General features: G+C 32.9%; 1 protein-coding gene across 1 annotated transcript in view; it reads right to left on the minus strand.

Annotated features, from left to right (window-relative positions):
* Window positions 1-13,637: 13,637 nt before the first annotated feature.
* The window catches only part of LOC143257735 (uncharacterized protein CG3556-like), a 36,929-nt gene continuing 23,881 nt past the window's right edge, over window positions 13,638-26,685 (minus strand). The window contains exon 8 of the mRNA XM_076516769.1: window positions 13,638-13,682. Within this exon, the coding sequence (XP_076372884.1) occupies window positions 13,638-13,682 (45 nt within the window). The remainder of the gene's footprint in view (window positions 13,683-26,685) is intronic.

The raw sequence follows: 26,685 nt of genomic DNA on the forward strand, positions 1-26,685 counted from the left end.
GTTTTTTTAATGTTCACAGTCTGTTAACAATGATGCTGTGTTTACTCCAGGACCAGGGTTTGCATTGTTTAGAAGTCCCCACACACACCACAGAATTCTGACATTGTTAACATGTCTGTGTTATTAACAGGTGTGTGCAGTAGTCCTTAACAGTCGCTAACAGATCCGTTCTTAATTGTGCACTGTTCACCAGACTAGCGTACCAGGAGAGTACTTAAATAAAGACCCTTCAATAGGTTTATAATAATAGTTTAATTTAACGATACTTTGTAGATTCTAGCTGTAGGTGGCTTATTTATTATCACTAACGTAGTTGTTTAATAGAGAAAGATTTCCATCAGGTATGACGTCATTTCACTTGATAAACCGTTTTTATAGAGATTTTCAAGTACCTAGTTGTTATATGATAGAGTCTGTTGGATATGTAATTATGTTTAAGAAATTGTGAACACGTTTCACCGATGTACTTCTTGGTACGAGGAATGCTGTAGTTCATATTTTGTTTCGTGATACATTGTACTAGACTGAGCATGCGTATTCCAGTACTGGTGTGACGTATGTTGTGTAGATTTTACGAACATTTCTTACTGATGTGTTTTTTCTGAGACACTTGTGACACAGTTTACACGTTTCCATGCTCTGATTATTTACGCTATTCATACGTTTATTCCACTTTAATTTTTTATCGTGTGTTATTTCTAAGAATTTGGCTGATGTGGCCTTCTGGAGGCGTCTGCCTAACAAATAGAGAATTTTAATTGTGTATTCTTGAGAGTATACACGTATTCTGTTGAGTTGTGGTTTCAAGTTAGTTTCTTCTATTGGCGAAGTTGGACAGTTTTCCGGGTTGCCACATCGTCCCCGAGACGATGTCTTTTTGCGCGAGACGCTCAGAGACATGCTGCTGACATGCGTCATAGAAAGAGTAGGATTAGTTTCTTCTCACCAGTACTTGAGTAAGTTCCCCTCCCCAAGTTTATTCAATGTTTTCTATCTTCCAGATAGTTGGACAACCAGCCAATAATACCACGTGATAGTTCCATTTCGGACATACGGATCCGACACTGTAACGCCGAACAGTATCGAATGCTTTCTCTATATCAAGTGGGCAAGGGAGAGTGCATTATTTTGATTAAAGCTATTAATAACTATTTCTTTTAATCTCACCAGGTGATCTACTGTTTACCTGGAGTTTCGAAAACCATTTTGGATTTCTGGTAATTTTTTTTTTTCCTGTAGCTTTCAAATGTGTCGTTACGCTATTGGTGATTATGCGTTCTATTTTTATTTATTTTTTTCCCCTATACAACTGTACTAGTGATATCGTTGAAAGTTCCGTATATGCGCGCTAAGTTACAGAGAGGCTACCTGTGTATAACCATCCCTAATTAGGAACTGGTAGACCAGAGAGAAGACAGCTAGTTAGCAACGTCCATCACCGCCTAGTGACTACTTTTGTCTGTATAACTTTGATAGCACGCACATGGTCCTAATGTGGGAAGTGCGTTTTATTTTTTTGTGGCAACGAAAAACCAATAATGAACCTTAGGATTCACAGTTCTGGCACGTTCACTACTGACTACGCCTGACCCAGGTTCAACAGTAACTTTAAGCCTGACGTAGCGTAATAAACTGAAATGTTAGCTTTTTTAAGAAATGACTCAAAATAAGCTGAGTATTGTTTGTTTGTTTTGAATTTCGCACAAAGCTACTCGAGGGCTATCTGTGCTAGCCGTCCCTAATTTAGCAGTGTAAGACTAGAGGGAAGGCAGCTAGTCATCACCACCCACCACCAACTCTTGGGCTACTCTTTTACTAACGAATAGTGGATTAATCATCACATTGTAACGCCCCCACGGATGAAAGGGCGAGCATGTTTGGTGCGACCGGGATTCGAACCCGCGACCCTCGGATTAGGAGTCGAACACCTTAACACGCTTGGCCATGCGGGGCCTTAAGCTGAGTGACAAGTGGGTCTTCAATAAGACACTAACCCGTTAATTCAGAAATATATTAAATTTCTGTAGTTAGGAAAAAGAAACTGTGGTTTCTAGCTGCTCCTGTTCCAAATATTCTGCAGATTTTCAGTTTTTACATTTTAACGATTGAAGCGACTAAGTCTATAAGCTTCATACTATTGTAGCTTGACGTATAACCTTTTAAGAGTTACTACGTGTTTACCAGACCAAATAAACGTGAAAATCATAGGCGAAGTTGCACGTGTTTTTAGGTGATGTCGTTCAGTTACCTGATCTGTATCTGTCCATGTCGTACGGAGGTCCACGTATTGCCCAACCGGTAAAATATCCAATACAGGGCACTACTATCGTCTCTCCTTATATTTTAACATGCTGTACAATATTTTCAGAAACACATTCGCCAGTGCTGTCGTGTCTTTATAAACATCTAAGTTTCATACACTGATACATCAGGGTTTTTACAAACCTCACTATTATACATCAATATATATATATACCATACATCATTTCATAGTTAATAAGTCTATCATACATCCAATGTTTAATTAAAGTGGTCTGGAAAAGTTGTGGGTATGTACAAACCCGATGGCGTTGCAGGGTAGATTAGCGTTTGATCTCCGGTGATACATGCTTGTACTAGAACTGCTAACATGTTAAAATGAAACGTGTTTTTTATATAAACTAAAGTTGTCAGTAGTTTTGTTTTATTGTAGTATGGATCTTTGGTGTTTAATAGCGTGTTATACCGTCATTTGTTTTATCACCGCTGTGCTGTTTTCACGCGCTGTCTCGTTTGAACCACTGGACACGTCTCTTCTTTAACCACTGGACACATCTCTTCTATCTAAAATTAACATCTTCTTATATATACACTAACTTTGTTTTCATTGAGTTCTTGTTACGCTAATTCCATCGTACTGTCAGATAATCGTCATTGTTAGGTTAACCCTAGTGACACACTGTTAGCGAAAAGTTGTTGTTACGTTAATCCCAGTATTGTACTATTAGATAAATGTCGTTGTAAGGTTAACCCTAATATCGTATTTTCAGGAAAAAAAGTTGTTGTTGCGTTAACCCTAATACCGTAATGTTAAATACAAGACATTGTTAGGTTAACCCTAGTGACACACTGTTAGCGAAAAGTTGTTGTTACGTTAATCCCAGTATTGTACTATTAGATAAATGTCGTTGTTAGGTTAACCCTAATATCGTATTTTCAGGAAAAAAAGTTGTTGTTGCGTTAACCCTAATACCGTAATGTTAAATACAAGACATTGTTAGGTTAACCCTAGTGACACACTGTTAGCGAAAAGTTGTTGTTACGTTAATCCCAGTATTGTACTATTAGATAAATGTCGTTGTTAGGTTAACCCTAATATCGTATTTTCAGGAAAAAAAGTTGTTGTTGCGTTAACCCTAATACCGTAATGTTAAATACAAGACATTGTTAGGTTAACCCCAACTAATCCCAACATCGTACTCATGTAATTCATTGTGAGGTTAAGCTCAGCTCCGTGCGGCTGAGTGTGCATGTGGTTTTTAGGTGTACTTTAGGTTTTACATGCAGCACTGTACTAAGATGGAATGTCTATAACTTGTTTAGATTTGTTTCATATATCAGTTTTCCATGCCAGGCGACTTCTGTACTTTAACATGCACGCATTTGAGTTACAGTAGAAATAACACGTGGTTGTAGTAATTTATTATATAGTAGCCTGAATCAGTGTGGTAAAATAACACCTATAAACTATAGTGGGTGTAAGGGAGGTAGAATATTGTATAATTCATTATATAGTAGCCTGAATCAGTGTGGTAAAATAACACCTATAAACTATAGTGGGTGTAAGGGGAGGTAGAATAATGTATAATTCATTATATAGTAGCCTGAATCAGTGTGGTAAAATAACACCTATAAACTATAGTGGGTGTAAGGGGAGGTAGAATACTGTATAATTCATTATATAGTAGCCTGAATCAGTGTGGTAAAATAACACCTATAAACTATAGTGGGTGTAAGGGGAGGTAGAATACTGTATAATTCATTATATAGTAGCCTGAATCAGTGTGGTAAAATAACACCTATAAACTATAGTGGGTGTAAGGGGAGGTAGAATACTGTATAATTCATTATATAGTAGCCTGAATCAGTGTGGTAAAATAACACCTATAAACTATAGTGGGTGTAAGGGGAGGTAGAATACTGTATAATTCGTTATATAGTAGCCTGAATCAGTGTGGTAAAATAACACCTATAAACTATAGTGGGTGTAAGGGGAGGTAGAATAATGTATAATTCATTATATAGTAGCCTGAATCAGTGTGGTAAAATAACACCTATAAACTATAGTGGGTGTAAGGGGAGGTAGAATACTGTATAAGAAAAATATTAAGCAATATTTTAAGATGTGAAATACTGCGAAACAAACCGGCAATGCCAGGCGTTAAGCCTAATGCTATAAGTGGAGCTATTTTAAACCATATGAAATGAAAAGGCCGTCAGTAAATGTCACTTTAGTTTGACTTTGACTGTCGACCTCCTTCGCAGCAATCAGACAGTAAGTTTGAAACAGTTCTCCAAATGGAACCTGTACATCTGATTGCTTATCCATTCAGACTTAATCCTTAGAAGACTCTTCTGATTTCTGAATATAACCTGATATTTGTTCAGTCAGTCCTCACAATAAAACTTGTGATATCGGACATACAGACGTGCTTTATATACATAGTTTACCTTGTTATTGTGAACCTTAAAAGCAGCCAACCATTGTTTCAGTTATGTGTAAGTAAACCACGAGTTTTGAAAGTTCACCAAACATTGCATCTTTACAAGTGACCTTCCTTTAGTCCTAGTCTTATGATACATTCGACTAAAAAAACTACACAAGTTATAAAAAAATGCGTTGTTGCCTGGATACTTCTAATGTTCTCGGTATTATGAGATACACGTTATGACCATATAAGCCCATCACCATAGAAACGATAAAATACTCCTCAGAGATAACACAACATATCAACTTTCTTCCTTTTCATAAAGATATGTCCTCAGAACTCTAGACGTCAACATATATTGAAATAATCCAGTTTTGTTCTACACCGTCCTGGGATCGAATCTAGTACCCTCTGTAATAAAAAGTTAACAGAATGGTTACTGGGCTCTTTTCAGCACCTTAAACCAAGTGGCTACCACATATATACTTCATTATGTTAAATGTTCGCAAACAAATATAAAGCAATAATAAGGCTATTCGTGAAGTGAATGTTATAGACATTACAAAATCCTGCACTATGACTAAATCATTCGTAACCCAAATTAAAATACTCATAAAGTCAGTTTGAAACGTAGGCTGCGTAGGATTTCCGATCAGACCGTACGCAACCGTCGACGAGATTCTTAGGCCCCATGTGCAACCCATCATGGTGAACGTCAACGACGTTTTTCAACATGACAACGCCCGTCCTCACACAGCCCGACTCACCACTGTCTTCTTGAGACACCACAACATCAACGTTTTCCCTGACCCTTCAGATCACCAGATTTAAACCCCATCGAACATCTTTGGGACGAGTTGGACCGACGTCTGCGACGGCGACAACTAACCGCAGACTTTACATCAGCTTGCAGCAGCTTTGCAGGCTGAGTGGACAGCCATTCCACAGAATGTGATTCGTCATCTCATCGCTTCCATGGGCAGGAGATGCCAAGCAGTTATTGATGCTCACGGGGGGCATACTCGTTATTGACGTTGAGTGACGTTAAACTTCACCTAGTGAGCGTGGATTTCGCCTTTGCAGACTTTGGATGTTCAGCAGTGAATGTGCAAAGTTTCACACATGTCATACAGAACTACCCGGGATAAACTTGTTAACAATTTGTCTCATATTTTGCCTTTTGCGTTTCTTTTTTTGAAGAGTATATTATAATAACTCTCTTGTTAAGAGAAATGAACTAGACACTATGTGTAGATTTCTGTTTTGATTAGATCTAGTATTTCTAATGTGTTCATTCTTACTTCTATGTGGATTAGACCTAACTCTAGTTTTGTGTTGACACTTCTGTTGTTTTGTGTTTTTAATTCGCCATTTTTTTATATTGGCAACTAGATCTGTACGTGTTAAAAATGACTCATTTCTCTGACTGGTTTAGATTACAAATCTTTTCTTTCTGAATAATTTTGTACCTGAAATTTGGTTTATTTGACAACGCAAGTGAACGTTGTTTGCATAATATAATCGAGTAGAAGACGGGTTCGATCCCCGTCACACCAAACACATTCGTCCTTTCGTTTTTTAATTAGGGACGGCCAGTGCAGATAATCTTCGAATAGCTTTGAGGGAAATTCCTAAACAAACAAGCGATAAGATGTTACTTATTACTATAAACATGTTTTCAGCGCTGCTGTTGAGACTTGTTCGTATTTATACTGTTAGACTGTAGGCTTATTCATTGTTAAATAATAAACACCAATCCCTCAAACTCTATTTTATCTCGGCATATCGGTTCATAAAATGGCACCGAGTTCTTTTTCAAGTACTAACTTTTAATTAATACATTCATGTTTACATCTCTTTGAGATGTAATTTCAGTTCTATACTCTGGAGGTTAAACCCTTTCGATTGGTGTATTTGAACATACTGTAATCCAATCTAAAAGAATTGCTTGCGCCGCGGCTATTGAGAATTTTCCGTAGTTTTATACGTAAACTCTTTCTACAACTCAGTAAAATTCACTCGCATATTTTCAAATATAAGTATGTTTTATTGATTTCCCTGTTTCTCTAGTAGATGGCGTTCTTCATAATAACTTGTACAAAAAAATGAAAGACACCAAAATGGCTTCACAGCTTACATTATCGTCCATTCCATGTGAAAGAAATTATACGTTACTTCAATCAAAAGTGATATTGTTTCGTAAGTTGTTGCCATCAAAACGTAAACATGTTTCACGAATCATTGAAAAACAGCAACATTTCTACATCTCAGCTAACGTCTATAGCAAATCTCTCCTGAAATTGTTTTTTGTTTTCTTTGGAACAACAACAACAACAACCAAAACTAGAGACCTTGTTTACATGAAAGCCACTTACCACAACATGTATTAAAGGTTGTTATCAGGCTTATGCGCGCCATCATCACTTTCTTTGATCGACATGGACAAAAACAACACTACAACATAACAAAACCATCTACTGTCAAACTCGAACCACGACATATCTCATTCAGCGCAAAGGATTTAACAATTAAGATTTTGGATGACGAGACGACCACCATGATGTTGCACAAACAGTACAACCACCAGGATGTTGTACAAACAATGCAAAAAATCATTATGCTAGAAAAACAGTACAATCACCAGGATGTTGCACAAACAATAAAATCACCAGGATGTTGTACAAACAATACAACCATCAGGATGTTGTAAAAACAATAAAACCATCAGGATGTTGTACAAACAATACAACCATTAGTACTTTTTGCAAATAATTCAACCATCAGAATGTTGGACGAACCAACACTACATTTAGAGAAAGACCTAATAATCACAAATCATCTATGAAAACTAGAAAATGTCATCTGTTGCCCCGTTATATTTCTAATACGTGACATCGGCTATGAGGAATACAATTAATAATAGTGCTATTACTTGTTACGTGGCACGGGCTGTAGGAGATGACGTCTACAATGTCACCAACTGAACCTCCACCTATTATTTGTTGTATGAGATTGGCTTTAAACAATGATATTTGAAATGTAATTCTTTGTATCCCCACCTGTCTATTTGTTATGCGGGACATCATCTAAGGTATGACATTTCAATGCCATTATCTTTATCCACATCTATCCATTTCTAAATTGGCATCGGATTTATGGAGTAGGGTTTAACAGTACACTGTCTGTGCTGCATAACTTGAGTGACATGGACTTTAAGGAATTACACTGAGGCGACATTGTCTGTGTGTTTTCATAACTACTTGTTATGTAAATCAGCTTTAAGTGACGGAGTTAAAGTGAAATTGGTTGTAAACATTTTCTGGGAACTTAAAAACATGCTCCACAAAAACATGCCAAAAGATGTGAAATGTATAACGAACCTGCAAAACGAAGAATTAAAAAAAAAAAAGACATTTCTCGTGTTCGTTTGTAAGCCTAAATCTTGAGGTTTATACACAGTAGTTAGGGCGAAGTAACGTCACGAAATTGACCCGAGCTCAGTTCATTAAATTTTAGCGGCTCGGTGTCTTTGGAGTTGTTACGGCCTCTCAGAAAACCTTTGGCGGGAGAAAAGACAACCATTCTTCCGTAGACTATTTTGACAGTGAATGTTAAGATCCTGGGATATACAGGGTTTCTTACCTCTATGTTATGTAACCCTGCTAGCACGGAGGTGAAACCGAAAACTTAAAATTCGCACTGTCTAACGAACTAAAACGTCCGAATCTGTCTCCGCTTGTTGACCTTTGTCAGAAACATAGTTCAGGTGCTTTTGTCTAACGTTCTTAAACTATGATTTTTGTACGGATCTGGTGAATGTGGTATCAAGTTTTGTCTAACGTTCTTAAACTATGATTTTTGTACGGATCTGGTGAATGTGGTATCAAGTTTTTGCGTTGTTGTTTTTTACATTTTCTCTGGTTACGTTTACTTTTGAGCTGTCGCCTCAGGAGGAAGGAGTTCATTGTACGTTCAGCAATATAAAAATAAATTAATATTATGAAAGTTTGATACGAGGAAAACAAATTTACTACGAGTAGTAAAGAAAAAACAAACAAACAAAGAAACAAACGATGATCCTCACTTCATAAAACATCTATTGTCTTCTCTTTAAACCTGGATGACGGCATGATGTCGGCGAACCTGTTTACTATCAGAAGTAGCGAACCCTATTATCGACGACCTCGTTGACGCCAGAGTTTAGTGAACTTGTGGACTTTTTTCTTCTTGCACAACACATATCAACCTATCAAACTGATATGGAAGAGTTGACCAGCAATTTAAGGTCATTTCTAACCTTTATAAAACGATTCATAATATTACTACTTTACATGGAAGTAGGAAGTTTTCAGTTGATAAACATTCAAATGATTGGAGATCATTTTCAAAGTTATTCATTCGCTATTCAAAGACGAACTTAAAATATAAGATAGTAAGTAATGAGTAATTACCGTCTTTTGTCAAAACATAAGGTAGTAAGTAATGAGTAATTACCGTATTTTGTCAAAACATAAGGTAGTAAGTAATGAGTAATTACCGTATTTTGTCAAAACATAAGGTAGTAAGTAATGAGTAATTACCGTGTTTTGTCAAAACATAAGGTAGTAAGTAATGAGTAATTACCGTGTTTTGTCAAAACATAAGGTAGTAAGTAATGAGTAATTACCGTATTTTGTCAAAACATAAGGTAGTATGTAATGAGTAATTACCGTGTTTTGTCAAAACATAAGGTAGTAAGTAATGAGTAATTACCGTGTTTTGTCAAAACATAAGGCAGTAAGTAATGAGTAATTACCGTGTTTTGTCAAAACATAAGGCAGTAAGTAATGAGTAATTACCGTGTTTTGTCAAAACATAAGGTAGTAAGTAATGAGTAATTACCGTGTTTTGTCAAAACATAAGGCAGTAGTAATGAGTAATTACCGTGTTTTGTCAAAACATAAGGTAGTAAGTAATGAGTAATTACCGTATTTTGTCAAAACATAAGGTAATAAGTAATGAGTAATTACCGTATTTTGTCAAAACATAAGGTACTAAGTAATGAGTAATTACCGTGTTTTGTCAAAACATAAGGCAGTAAGTAATGAGTAATTACCGTGTTTTGTCAAAACATAAGGTAGTAAGTAATGAGTAATTACCGTATTTTGTCAAAACATAAGGTAATAAGTAATGAGTAATTACCGTATTTTGTCAAAACATAAGGTACTAAGTAATGAGTAATTACCGTATTTTGTCAAAACATAAGGCAGTAAGTAATGAGTAATTACCGTGTTTTGTCAAAACATAAGGTGGTAAGTAATGAGTAATTATCGTATTTTGTCAAAACATAAGGTACTAAGTAATGAGTAATTACCGTATTTTGTCAAAACATAAGGTACTAAGTAATGAGTAATTACCGTATTTTGTCAAAACATAAGGTAGTAAGTAATGAGTAATTACCGTATTTTGTCAAAACATAAGATAGTAAGTAATGAGTAATTACCGTATTTTGTCAAAACATAAGGCAGTAAGTAATGAGTAATTACCGTATTTTGTCAAAACATAAGGTAGTAAGTAATGAGTAATTACCGTATTTTGTCAAAACATAAGGTACTAAGAAATGAGTAATTACCGTATTTTGTCAAAACATAAGGTAGTAAGTAATGAGTAATTACCGTATTTTGTGAAAACATAAGGCAGTAAGTAATGAGTAATTACCGTATTTTGTCAAAACATAAGGTAGTAGGTAATGAGTAATTATCGTATTTTGTCAAAACATAAGGTAGTAAGTAATGAGTAATTACCGTATTTTGTCAAAACATAAGGCAGTAAGTAATGAGTAATTACCGTATTTTGTTCAAACATAAGGCAGTAAGTAATGAGTAATTACCGTGTATTTAAATAGTTCATACACTTAAGTAATCGCTTTTTACAGGCGTGAATGATAATATTATTTCTTACCTATTTCAAATATAGACATAAAGGTGAACTGTCTTACCTGGTTCAAAGACTGACATAAAAGTGAACTGTTTTACCTGGTTCAAAGACTGACATAAAAGTGAACTGTCTTACCTGGTTCAAAGACTGACAAAAAAGTGAACTGTCTTACCTGGTTCAAAAACTGACATAAAAGTGAACTGTCTTACCTGGTTCAAAGACTGACAAAAAAGTGAACTGTCTTACATGTTTCAAAAATTGACATAAAGGTGAACTGTCTCACCTATTTTCAAATATTGACATAAAAGTGAACTGTCTTACCTGGTTCAAATATTGACATAAAGGTGAACTGTCTTACCTGGTTCAAAGACTGACATAAAAGTGAACTGTCTTACCTGGTTCAAAGACTGACATAAAAGTGAACTGTCTTACATGTTTCAAAAATTGACCTAAAGGTGAACTGTCTCACCTATTTTCAAATATTGACATAAAAGTGAACTGTATTACCTGGTTCAAATGTTGACATAAAGGTGAACTGTCTCACCTGGTTCAAATATTGACATAAAGGTGAACTGTCTTACCTGTTTAAAGACTGACATGAAGGTAATCTTTTATCTCTTTTGAAGATAGGTAATCATGGTTTATACAAGTAATTGTCTAATGATAGTCTTTGTCATAGTTTTACCTTCTTCATTTCAAAGATGAATAACAAAAATATTTATCTCTCCACGTTTCTATTATGATGGACATTCCTCCACTTTCTCAAGAAGTTAATTAAAATATTTGTCGTATCTGATTCTCTCCCGGGAGTTAATTATAATATTATATCTGTCGTATCTGATTCTCTCCCGGGAGTTAATTATAATATCATATTTGTCGTATCTGATTCTCTCCCGGGAGTTAATTATAATATTATTTTTGTCGTATCTGATTTTTTTTAAGGAGTTACTGATAATACTATTTTTATTATATTCGTTTCTATCCCAGAAGTTAATTATAATATTATTTTTGTCGTATCCTATTACATACAAAGGTATGATCATTATGGTAATCTACCTTACTTTATCTCGCTTTTAATGATGTGATAAACATTAATGTTATCCTTCTCTGTCTGTTAAGGGTGTGATAAAATATATTCTTGTGTTTCTCTCACTTTTCATGGTGTTATCATAATATTGATGTCTTCAATAGCTGCAGCACTTGAAGTTTTATTATGCAGGAACAGAGTAAATTAATCTATGAGACTTTTTTTGTCTTTTTATCATCTATATTTTTGTGCACCAGTTATACTAAGAGAATACCCGGATCGAGGGCTCAGCATGACCAGGTGGTTAAGGCGCTCGACTCGTAATCTGAGGGTCGCATGTTGGAATTCCTGTTGCACCAAACATGCTCGCCCTTTCAGCCATGTGAGCGTTATAATGTGACGGTCAATCACACTATTCGTTGGTAAAGAGTAGCCCAAGAGTTGGCGGTGGGTGGTAATGACTAGCTGCCTTCCTTCTAGTGTTTTACACTGCTAAATTAGGGACAGCTAGCACAGATAGCCCTCGTGTAGTTTTTCGCGAAATTCTAAAACAAACAAACACACAAATACCAGGATCGATTTTATTACTCATCAGGGTCTCTACCAACCTCCCCTCAAATTGAAAATCCTTCATACAGGATTGGAGTAAATTGATTTATAAGACCTTGGTGAATACATCGAACGAAAGGGTTTGACTTTCTGAACTCAAAACTGTAATTTGATCTCAACTCGGTCAAGAGATGATAGGGCTATGAGCTAAACATTAGCACTTGGTAACAAACTAAGAACCATTTTATGTGCCGATATGCCGCGGCTAAAACTGTTATTGTCTTCATGAGTCTGATCATGGTTCCCAGAATCTGTGGTTTGTATATTTCTGATCTATTCTATAATAATGTGAATATTGTTTTCAATTTTCCAGTTGGCAAAGTTTGATGAAATTAAATATACAAAGCGGGACCGTTTGTGATATTTCGGTTGTTTAAGATAAATACGTTAATGACAAGAGGATTGAGGATTTTGTCAACATGAGTGAGTGTATGTATGTTTTCATAAATACTGGGAAACCAAACGAACGAACTTTTTACCTTTACGGTACAAATATTACAACAGTTAGTATTATCTACCACACTTTTTGTCTTGAGAAATTACTAGAATGCTTTGGTGTTTTATCAAAATAGGCTTAGTTAAGCCTATTTTTATACTTTTCGGTTTTTACTGTACAGACTGTTAACGTCTATTTAGACGAAGTTTCTGAGGTTATCCAAAACTGTAGAATACATTAGACAAAAAGCGAACATTATTTGTTTACTGTTTGTTAACCCTAGAATTACAATGAGGTTCACCTTTTTCTAAATTATATATACTCCCTACTGGTTGTGGGCTCGTGAGTTTGATTAATGTTGCACCAATTATTGCTACAATTCCCTATGCATTTTACAGAAATGAATAATTTTACCTAACGTCCTTTCTGGTCAGTTCTTTAAATAAAGAGTTGTAACAGTAAAAAAAAAAAAAAAAAAAAAAACCACAGAAGTTTAATAGAATATGTGGGCCCCAGCAGCGGTGAACAAAATAAAAACCAGTTGATAGTTTAATGGTTCAAAAGAAATAAATGTGACGGTAAGGGACGCGAAAGAGATGTAAATAAAAAAACAACAACAGTGCAGTGATAAAATAGTCTGTCAATCATGTTTATGGAGAAACTTTCAATCTATGTTTCAAGTGTAAAGAATGTGCAAATTGTGCTTGATAAAGTGTACACATCAGAGCATTCGACTCAGGGATTAAAACCCATTGTCAATGCTTTGCCAATAATGTTTTACATTGTCTGTATTTGATCTGGTACATAATTGAAACGGTAGAATGTATCCTAATAGGAGAGGTGTCTCAAGAAGTAAGACCCACACAATGATGGAGATAAGTCGTCTATTAGATATAATATTTTTGTGAAAGGCTCATGTCAGACCTTAGGGGCTGTCAGTGATGTTCGAGCTCACAATGTACTACATATGGAACTGTTTGTAACCATTTGTGGAAAGCTGTTTGTCCTTAAGAAAAAAAAAAACTTAAAAATTGATTATTAAAAACGATATGTTGAGTATGACCAGAATAAGTGTTGTTCTACTACGTCCTCTATGAGTATGACCAGAATAGGTGTTGTTCTACTACGTCCTCTATGAGTATGACCAGAATAAGTGTTGTTCTACTACGTCCTGTACGGGTATGACCAGAATAAGTGTTGTGCTACTACGTCCTCTATAAGTATGACCAGAATAAGTGTTGTTCTACTACGTTCTCTATGAGTATGACCAGAATAAGTGTTGTTCTACTACGTCCTGTACGGGTATGACCAGAATAAGTGTTGTTCTACTACGTCCTGTAAGGGTATGACCAGAATAAGTGTTGTTCTACTACGACCTCTATGAGTATGACCAGAATAAGTGTTATTCTACTACGTCCTCTATGAGTATGACCAGAATAAGTGTTGTTCTACTACGTCCTGTACGGGTATGACCAGAATAAGTGTTATTCTACTACGTCCTCTATGAGTATGACCAGAATAAGTGTTGTACTACTACGTCCTGTACGGGTATGACCAGAATAAGTGTTGTTTACTACATCCTGTACGGGTATGACCAGAATAAGTGTTGTACTACTACGTCCTGTACGGGTATGACCAGAATAAGTGTTGTACTACTACGTCCTCTATGAGTATGACCAGAATAAGTGTTGTTCTACTACGTCCTCTATGAGTATGACCAGAATAAGTGTTGTTCTACTACGTCCTCTATGAGTATGACCAGAATAAGTGTTGTTCTTCTACGTCCTGTACGGGTATGACCAGAATAAGTGTTGTTCTACTACGTCCTCTATGAGTATGACCAGAATAAGTGTTGTTCTACTATGTCCTCTATGAGTATGACCAGAATAAGTGTTGTTCTACTACGTCCTGTACGGGTATGACCAGAATAAGTGTTGTACTACTACGTCCTCTATGAGTATGACCAGAATAAGTGTTGTTCTACTACGTCCTGTACGGGTATGACCAGAATAAGTGTTGTACTACTACGTCCTCTATGAGTATGACCAGAATAAATGTTGTACTACTACGTCCTCTATGAGTATGACCAGAATAAGTGTTGTACTGCTACGTCCTCTATGGGTATGACCAGAATAAGTGTTGTTCTACTACGTCCTCTATGAGTATGACCAGAATAAGTGTTGTTCTACTACGTCCTCTATGAGTATGACCAGAATAGGTGTTGTACTACTACGTCCTCTATTTACATATACTTCAACTTGTACGACCATTTCTTGATCTATTATACACTACTGAAATCTACTCATATAATGCGCTATCTACCTATATCTAATTTTATGTTATGTTCTTTGTCTGCAGCTACTGATATATCATGCACTCTGTCTACCTACTGATATATCATGTTCTCTGTCTACATCTACTGATATATCATGTTCTCTGTCTACATCTACTGATATATCATGTTCTCTGTCTACCTACTGATATATCATGCACTCTGTCTACGTACTGATATATCATGTTCTCTGTCTACCTATGATATATCATGTTCTGTCTACATCTACTGATATATCATGTTCTGTCTACCTCTACTGATATATTATGTTCTGTCTATATCTACTGATATATCATGTTTTCTGTCTACATCTACTGATATATCATGTTCTGTCTACATCTACTGATGTATCATGTTCTGTCTACATCTACTGATATATCATGTTCTGTCTATATCTACTGATATATCATGCACTCTGTCTACCTACTGATATATCATGTTCTCTGTGTACATCTACTGATATATCATGTTCTCTGTCTGCATCTACTGATATATCTTGCACTCTGTCTACCTACTGATATATCATGTTCTCTGTCTACATCTACTGATATATCATGTTCTCTGTCTACATCTACTGATATATCATGTTCTGTCTACATCTACTGATATATCATGCACTCTGTCTGCCTACTGATATATCATGTTCTCTGTCTGCATCTACTGATATATCATGTTCTCTGTGTGCATCTACTGATATATCATGCACTCTGTCTGCCTACTGATATATCATGTTCTCTGTCTACCTACTGATATATCATGCACTCTGTCTGCGTGCTGATATATCATGTTCTCTCTGTCTACCTATGATATATCATGTTCTGTCTACATCTACTGATATATCATGTTCTCTGTCTACCTATGATATATCATGTTCTGTCTACATCTACTGATATATCATGTTCTGTCTACCTCTACTGATATATTATGTTCTGTCTATATCTACTGATATATCATGTTTTCTGTCTACATCTACTGATATATCATGTTCTGTCTACATCTACTGATATATCATGTTCTGTCTATATCTACTGATATATCATGCACACTGTCTACCTACTGATATATCAGGTTCCCTGTGTACATCTACTGATATATCATGTTCTCTGTCTACATCTACTGATATATCATGTTCTCTGTCTACATCTACTGATATATCATGTTCTGTCTACATCTACTGATATATCATGCACTCTGTCTACCTACTGATATATCATGTTCTCTGTCTACATCTACTGATATATCATGTTCTCTGTGTACATCTACTGATATATCATGCACTCTGTCTACCTACTGATATATCATGTTCTCTGTCTACCTACTGATATATCATGCACTCTGTCTGCGTACTGATATATCATGTTCTCTGTCTACCTATGATATATCATGTTCTGTCTACATCTACTGATATATCATGTTCTGTCTACCTCTACTGATATATTATGTTCTGTCTATATCTACTGATATATCATGTTTTCTGTCTACATCTACTGATATATCATGCACTCTGTCTACCTACTGATATATCATGTTCTCTGTCTACATCTACTGATATATCATGTTCTGTCTACATCTACTGATATATCATGTTCTGTCTGTCTATCTACTGATATATCATGCACTCTGTCTGCCTACTGATATATCATGTTCTCTGTGTACATCAACTGATATATCATGTTCTCTGTCTGCATCTACTGATATATCTTGCACTCTGTCTACCTACTGATATATATTGTTCTCTGTCTACATCTACTGATATATCATGTTCTCTGTCTACATCTACTGATATATCATGTTCTGTCTGCATCTACTGATATATCATGCACTCTGTCTGCCTACTGATATATCATGTTCTCTGTCTACATCTACTGATATATCATGATCTCTGTCTACATCTACTGATATATCATGCACTCTGTCTACCTACTGATATATCATGTTCTCAGTCTACATCTACTGATATATCATGTTCTGTCTACATCTACTGATATATCATGTTCTCTCTACATCTACTGATATAATATGTTCTGTCTACATCTACTGATATATCATGCACTCTGTCTACCTACTGATATATCATGTTCTCTGTCTACATCTACTGATATATCATGTTCTGTCTACATCTACTGATATATCATGTTCTCTCTACATCTACTGATATAATATGTTCTGTCTATATCTACTGATATATCATGCACTCTGTCTACATCCATTCTTATTCTGTTAAGTGTTTTTCTATAAATAAATTATTTGAGTGATATAACTCTAAGGTCGACTGAAATAAACAGAATATCCAGGTTTGCCTTGTTATAACATTAATTATTATTAACATGCACGGTTTTCTTACAATAACATTAATTATTAATATCCAGGGTTTTCTTACTATAACATTAATTAATATTAACATCATCGATTTTCTTTCTTTAAGTATAGTATTATATACTTAGCTTTAGTTGTACTTCTATATAGTTTGATTTGTGTATGTTTTATACAGTTTGATTTGGGTATGTTATATACAGTTTGATTTGGGTATGTCATATACAGTATGATTTGGGCGTGTTATATACAGTTTGATTTGGGTATGTTATATACAGTTTGATTTGGGTATGTTATATACAGTTTGATTTGGGTATGTTATATACAGTTTGATTTGGGTATGTTATATACAGTTTGATTTGGGTATGTTATATACAGTTTGATTTGGGTATGTTATATACAGTTTGATTTGGGTGTGTTATATACAGTTTGATTTGGGTGTGTTATATACAGTTTGATTTGGGTATGTTATATACAGTTTGATTTGGGTATGTTATATACAGTTTGATTTGGGTATGTTATATACAGTTTGATTTGGGTATGTTATATACAGTTTGATTTGGGTATGTTATATACAGTTTGATTTGGGTATGTTATATACAGTTTGATTTGGGTATGTTATATACAGTTTGATTTGGGTATGTTATATACAGTTTGATTTGGGTATGTTATATACAGTTTGATTTGGGTATGTTATATACAGTTTGATTTGGGTATGTTATATACAGTTTGATTTGGGTATGTTATATACAGTTTGATTTGGGTATGTTATATACAGTTTGATTTGGGTATGTTATATACAGTTTGATTTGGGTATGTTATATACAGTTTGATTTGGGTTATATACAGTTTGTGTTATATACAGTTTGATTTGGGTGTGTTATATACAGTTTGATTTGGGTATGTTATATACAGTTTGATTTGGGTATGTTATATACAGTTTGATTTGGGTATGTTATATACAGTTTGATTTGGGTATGTTATATACAGTTTGATTTGGGTATGTTATATACAGTTTGATTTGGGTATGTTATATACAGTTTGATTTGGGTATGTTATATACAGTTTGATTTGGGTATGTTATATACAGTTTGATTTGGGTATGTTATATACAGTTTGATTTGGGTATGTTATATACAGTTTGATTTGGGTATGTTATATACAGTTTGATTTGGGTATGTTATATACAGTTTGATTTGGGTATGTTATATACAGTTTGATTTGGGTATGTTATATACAGTTTGATTTGGGTGTGTTATATACAGTTTGATTTGGGTATGTTATATACAGTTTGATTTGGGTATGTTATATACAGTTTGATTTGGGTATGTTATATACAGTTTGATTTGGGTATGTTATATACAGTTTGATTTGGGTATGTTATATACAGTTTGATTTGGGTATGTTATATACAGTTTGATTTGGGTATGTTATATACAGTTTGATTTGGGTGTGTTATATACAGTTTGATTTGGGTATGTTATATACAGTTTGATTTGGGTGTGTTATATACAGTTTGATTTGGGTATGTTATATACAGTTTGATTTGGGTATGTGATTTGGGTATGTTATATACAGTTTGATTTGGGTATGTTATATACAGTTTGATTTGGGTATGTTATATACAGTTTGATTTGGGTATGTTATATACAGTTTGATTTGGGTATGTTATATACAGTTTGATTTGGGTATGTTATATACAGTTTGATTTGGGTATGTTATATACAGTTTGATTTGGGTATGTTATATACAGTTTGATTTGGGTATGTTATATACAGTTTGATTTGGGTATGTTATATACAGTTTGATTTGGGTATGTTATATACAGTTTGATTTGGGTATGTTATATACAGTTTGATTTGGGTATGTTATATACAGTTTGATTTGGGTATGTTATATACAGTTTGATTTGGGTATGTTATATACAGTTTGATTTGGGTATGTTATATACAGTTTGATTTGGGTATGTTATATACAGTTTGATTTGGGTATGTTATATACAGTTTGATTTTATGTTATATACAGTTTGATTTGTGTTATATACAGTTTGATTTGGGTGGGTGTGTTATATACAGTTTGATTTGGGTATGTTATATACAGTTTGATTTGGGTATGTTATATACAGTTTGATTTGGGTGTGTTATATACAGTTTGATTTGGGTATGTTATATACAGTTTGATTTGGGTATGTTATATACAGTTTGATTTGGGTATGTTATATACAGTTTGATTTGGGTATGTTATATACAGTTTGATTTGGGTATGTTATATACAGTTTGATTTGGGTATGTTATATACAGTTTGATTTGGGTATGTTATATACAGTTTGATTTGGGTATGTTATATACAGTTTGATTTGGGTATGTTATATACAGTTTGATTTGGGTATGTTATATACAGTTTGATTTGGGTGTGTTATATACAGTTTGATTTGTTATATATGTACAGTTTGATTTGGTTATATACAGTTTGATGTTATATACAGTTTTATATACAGTTTGATTTGGGTATGTTATATACAGTTTGATTTGGGTATGTTATATACAGTTTGATTTGGGTATGTTATATACAGTTTGATTTGGGTATGTTATATACAGTTTGATTTGGGTGTGTTATATACAGTTTGATTTGGGTATGTTATATACAGTTTGATTTGGGTATGTTATATACAGTTTGATTTGGGTGTGTTATATACAGTTTGATTTGGTATGTTATATACAGTTTGATTTGGGTATGTTATATACAGTTTGATTTGGATATGTTATATACAGTTTATGTTATATACAGTTTGATTTGGGTGTGTTATATACAGTTTGATTTGGGTATGTTATATACAGTTTGATTTGGGTATGTTATATACAGTTTGATTTGGGTATGTTATATACAGTTTGATTTGGGTGTGTTATATACAGTTTGATTTGGGTATGTTATATACAGTTTGATTTTTGTTATATACAGTTTGATTTGGGTATGTTATATACAGTTTGATTTGGGTATGTTATATACAGTTTGATTTGGGTATGTTATATACAGTTTGATTTGGATATGTTATATACAGTTTGATTTGTATATGTTATATACAGTTTGATTTGGGTGTGTTCTATACAGTTTGATTAGGGTATGATATGTACAGTTTGATTTGGGTATGTTATATACAGTTTGATTTGGGTATGTTATATACAGTTTGATTTGGGTATGTTATATACAGTTTGATTTGGGTATGTTATATACAGTTTGATTTGGGTATGTTATATACAGTTTGATTTGGGTATGTTATATACAGTTTGATTTGGGTATGTTATATACAGTTTGATTTGGGTATGTTATATACAGTTTGATTTGGGTATGTTATATACAGTTTGATTTGGGTGTGTTATATACAGTTTGATTTGGGTATGTTATATACAGTTTGATTTGGGTATGTTATATACAGTTTGATTTGGGTATGTTATGTATAGTTTGATTTGGGTATGTTATATACAGTTTGATTTGGGTATGTTATATACAGTTTGTATGTTATATACAGTTTGATGTTATATACAGTTTGATTTGGATGTTTTGGTATGTTATATACAGTTTGTGTTATATACAGTTTGATTTGGGTATGTTATATACAGTTTGATTTGGGTATGTTATATACAGTTTGATTTGGGTATGTTATATACAGTTTGATTTGGGTATGTTATATACAGTTTGATTTGGGTATGTTATATACAGTTTGATTTGGGTATGTTATATACAGTTTGATTTGGGTATGTTATATACAGTTTGATTTGGGTTTGATTTGGGTGTTATATACAGTTTGATTTGGGTATGTTATATACAGTTTGATTTGGGTATGTTATATACAGTTTGATTTGGGTATGTTATATACAGTTTGATTTGGGTATGTTATATACAGTTTGATTTGGGTATGTTATATACAGTTTGATTTGGGTATGTTATATACAGTTTGATTTGGGTATGTTATATACAGTTTGATTTGGGTATGTTATATACAGTTTGATTTGGGTATGTTATATACAGTTTGATTTGGGTATGTTATATACAGTTTGATTTGGGTATGTTATATACAGTTTGATTTGGGTTATATACAGTTTGATTTTATATACAGTTTGATTTGGGTATGTTATATACAGTTTGATTTGGGTATGTTATATACAGTTTGATTTGGTTATATACAGTTTGATTTGTATATATACAGTTTGATTTGGTTATATACAGTTTGATTTGGGTATGTTATATACAGTTTGATTTGGGTATGTTATATACAGTTTGATTTGGGTATGTTATATACAGTTTGATTTGGGTATGTTATATACAGTTTGATTTGGGTATGTTATGTACAGTTTGATTTGGATATGTTATATACAGTTTGATTTGGGTGTGTTATATACAGTTCGATTTGGGTATGTTATTACAGTTTGATTTGGGTATGTTATATACAGTTTGATTTGGGTATGTTATATACAGTTTGATTTGGGTATGTTATATACAGTTTGATTTGGGTGTGTTATATACAGTTTGATTTGGGTATGTTATATACAGTTTGATTTTATGTTATATACAGTTTGATTTGGGTATGTTATATACAGTTTGATTTGGGTATGTTATATACAGTTTGATTTGGGTATGTTATATACAGTTTGATTTGGGTATGTTATATACAGTTTGATTTGGGTATGTTATATACAGTTTGATTTGGGTATGTTATATACAGTTTGATTTGGGTATGTTATATACAGTTTGATTTGGGTATGTTATATACAGTTTGATTTGGGTATGTTATATACAGTTTGATTTGGGTATGTTATATACAGTTTGATTTGGGTATGTTATATACAGTTTGATTTGGGTATGTTATATACAGTTTGATTTGGGTGTGTTATATACAGTTTGATTTGGGTATGTTATATACAGTTTGATTTGGGTATGTTATATACAGTTTGATTTGGGTATGTTATATACAGTTTGATTTGGGTATGTTATATACAGTTTGATTTGGGTATGTTATATACAGTTTGATTTGGGTATGTTATATACAGTTTGATTTGGGTATGTTATATACAGTTTGATTTGGGTATGTTATATACAGTTTGATTTGGGTATGTTATATACAGTTTGATTTGGGTATGTTATATACAGTTTGATTTGGGTATGTTATATACAGTTTGATTTGGGTATGTTATATACAGTTTGATTTGGGTATGTTATATACAGTTTGATTTGGGTGTGTTATATACAGTTTGATTTGGGTATGTTATATACAGTTTGATTTGGGTATGTTATATACAGTTTGATTTGGGTATGTTATATACAGTTTTTGATTACAGTTTGGTATGTTATATACAGTTTGATTTGGGTATGTTATATACAGTTTGATTTGGGTATGTTATATACAGTTTGATTTGGGTATGTTATATACAGTTTGATTTGGGTATGTTATATACAGTTTGATTTGGGTATGTTATATACAGTTTGATTTGGGTATGTTATATACAGTTTGATTTGGGTATGTTATATACAGTTTGATTTGGGTTATATATGTTATATACAGTTTGATTTGGGTATGTTATATACAGTTTGATTTGGGGTTATATACAGTTTATACAGTTTGATTTGGGTATGTTATATACAGTTTGATTTGGGTATGTTATATACAGTTTGATTTGGGTATGTTATATACAGTTTGATTTGGGTATGTTATATACAGTTTGATTTGGGTTACAGTTTGATTTGGGTATGTTATATACAGTTTGATTTACAGTTATTTGATTTGATTTATGTTATATACAGTTTGATTTGGGTATGTTATATACAGTTTGATTTGGGTATGTTATATACAGTTTGATTTGGGTATGTTATATACAGTTTGATTTGGGTATGTTATATACAGTTTGATTTGGGTATGTTATATACAGTTTGATTTGGGTATGTTATATACAGTTTGATTTGGGTATGTTATATACAGTTTGATTTGGGTATGTTATATACAGTTTGATTTGGGTATGTTATATACAGTTTGATTTACAGGGTGATTTGTATGTTATATACAGTTTGATTTGGGTATGTTATATACAGTTTGATTTGGGTATGTTATATACAGTTTGATTTGGGTATGTTATATACAGTTTGATTTGGGTATGTTATATACAGTTTGATTTGGGTATGTTATATACAGTTTGATTTGGGTATGTTATATACAGTTTGATTTGGGTATGTTATATACAGTTTGATTTGGGTATGTTATATACAGTTTGATTTGGGTATGTTATATACAGTTTGATTTGGATTTGGGTATGTTATATACAGTTTGATTTGGGTATGTTATATACAGTTTGATTTGGGTATGTTATATACAGTTTGATTTGGGTATGTTATATACAGTTTGATTTGGGTATGTTATATACAGTTTGATTTGGGTATGTTATATACAGTTTGATTTGGGTATGTTATATACAGTTTGATTTGGGTATGTTATATACAGTTTGATTTGGGTATGTTATATACAGTTTGATTTGGGGTTATACAGTTTGATTTGGGTGTGTTATATACAGTTTGATTTGGGTATGTTATATACAGTTTGATTTGGGTATGTTATATACAGTTTGATTTGGGTATGTTATATACAGTTTGATTTGGGTATGTTATATACAGTTTGATTTGGGTATGTTATATACAGTTTGATTTGGGTATGTTATATACAGTTTGATTTGGGTATGTTATATACAGTTTGATTTGGGTATGTTATATACAGTTTGATTTGGGTATGTTATATACAGTTTGATTTGGGTATGTTATATACAGTTTGATTTGGGTATGTTATATACAGTTTGATTTGGGTATGTTATATACAGTTTGATTTGGGTATGTTATATACAGTTTGATTTGGGTATGTTATATACAGTTTGATTTGGGTATGTTATATACAGTTTGATTTGGGTATGTTATATACAGTTTGATTTGGGTATGTTATATACAGTTTGATTTGGGTTTATGTTATATACAGTTTGATTTGGGTATGTTATATACAGTTTGATTTGGGTATGTTATATACAGTTTGATTTGGGTATGTTATATACAGTTTGATTTGGGTATGTTATATACAGTTTGATTTGGGTGTGTTATATACAGTTTGATTTGGGTATGTTATATACAGTTTGATTTGGGTATGTTATATACAGTTTGATTTGGGTATGTTATATACAGTTTGATTTGGGTATGTTATATACAGTTTGATTTGGGTATGTTATATACAGTTTGATTTGGGTATGTTATATACAGTTTGATTTGGGTATGTTATATACAGTTTGATTTGGGTATGTTATATACAGTTTGATTTGGGTATGTTATATACAGTTTGATTTGGGTATGTTATATACAGTTTGATTTGGGTATGTTATATACAGTTTGATTTGGGTATGTTATATACAGTTTGATTTGGGTATGTTATATACAGTTTGATTTGGGTATGTTATATACAGTTTGATTTGGGTATGTTATATACAGTTTGATTTGGGTATGTTATATACAGTTTGATTTGGGTATGTTATATACAGTTTGATTTGGGTATGTTATATACAGTTTGATTTGGGTATGTTATATACAGTTTGATTTGGATATGTTATATACAGTTTGATTTGGGTATGTTATATACAGTTTGATTTGGGTATGTTATATACAGTTTGATTTGGGTATGTTATATACAGTTTGATTTGGGTATGTTATATACAGTTTGATTTGGGTATGTTATATACAGTTTGATTTGGGTGTGTTATATACAGTTTGATTTGGGTATGTTATATACAGTTTGATTTGGGTATGTTATATACAGTTTGATTTGGGTATGTTATATACAGTTTGATTTGGGTATGTTATATACAGTTTGATTTGGGTATGTTATATACAGTTTGATTTGGGTATGTTATATACAGTTTGATTTGGGTATGTTATATACAGTTTGATTTGGGTATGTTATGATACAGTTTGATTTACAGTTTGGTATGTTATATACAGTTTGATTTGGGTATGTTATATACAGTTTGATTTGGGTATGTTATATACAGTTTGAGTTTTTGGGTATGTTATATACAGTTTGATTTGGGTGTGTTATATACAGTTTGATTTGGGTATGTTATATACAGTTTGATTTGGGTATGTTATATACAGTTTGATTTGGGTATGTTATATACAGTTTGATTTGGGTATGTTATATACAGTTTGATTTGGGTATGTTATATACAGTTTGATTTGGGTATGTTATATACAGTTTGATTTGGGTATGTTATATACAGTTTGATTTGGGTATGTTATATACAGTTTGATTTTTGGTTTGATTTGGGTATGTTATATACAGTTTGATTTGGGTATGTTATATACAGTTTGATTTGGGTATGTTATATACAGTTTGATTTGGGTATGTTATATACAGTTTGATTTGGGTATGTTATATACAGTTTGATTTGGGTGTGTTATATACAGTTTGATTTGGGTATGTTATATACAGTTTGATTTGGGTATGTTATATACAGTTTGATTTGGGTATGTTATATACAGTTTGATTTGGGTATGTTATATACAGTTTGATTTGGGTATGTTATATACAGTTTGATTTGGGTATGTTATATACAGTTTGATTTGGGTGTGTTATATACAGTTTGATTTGGGTATGTTATATACAGTTTGATTTGGGTATGTTATATACAGTTTGATTTGGGTATGTTATATACAGTTTGATTTGGGTATGTTATATACAGTTTGATTTGGGTATGTTATATACAGTTTCATTTGGGTATGTTATATACAGTTTGATTTGGATATGTTATATACAGTTTGATTTAAGGGTGTTATATACAGTTTGATTTGGGTGTATTATATACAGTTTGATTTGGGTATGTTATATACAGTTTGATTTGGGTATGTTATATACAGTTTGATTTGGGTATGTTATATACAGTTTGATTTGGGTATGTTATATACAGTTTGATTTGGGTATGTTATATACAGTTTGATTTGGGTATGTTATATACAGTTTGATTTGGGTGTGTTATATACAGTTTGATTTGGGTATGTTATATACAGTTTGATTTGGGTATGTTATATACAGTTTGATTTGGGTATGTTATATACAGTTTGATTTGGGTATGTTATATACAGTTTGATTTGGGTATGTTATATACAGTTTGATTTGGGTGTGTTATATACAGTTTGATTTGGGTATGTTATATACAGTTTGATTTGGGTATGTTATATACAGTTTGATTTGGGTATGTTATATACAGTTTGATTTGGGTATGTTATATACAGTTTGATTTGGGTGTGTTATATACAGTTTGATTTGGGTATGTTATATACAGTTTGATTT

The sequence above is a fragment of the Tachypleus tridentatus genome, chromosome 7, assembly GCF_004210375.1.
Source record: "Tachypleus tridentatus isolate NWPU-2018 chromosome 7, ASM421037v1, whole genome shotgun sequence".
Taxonomy (NCBI): domain Eukaryota; kingdom Metazoa; phylum Arthropoda; class Merostomata; order Xiphosura; family Limulidae; genus Tachypleus; species Tachypleus tridentatus.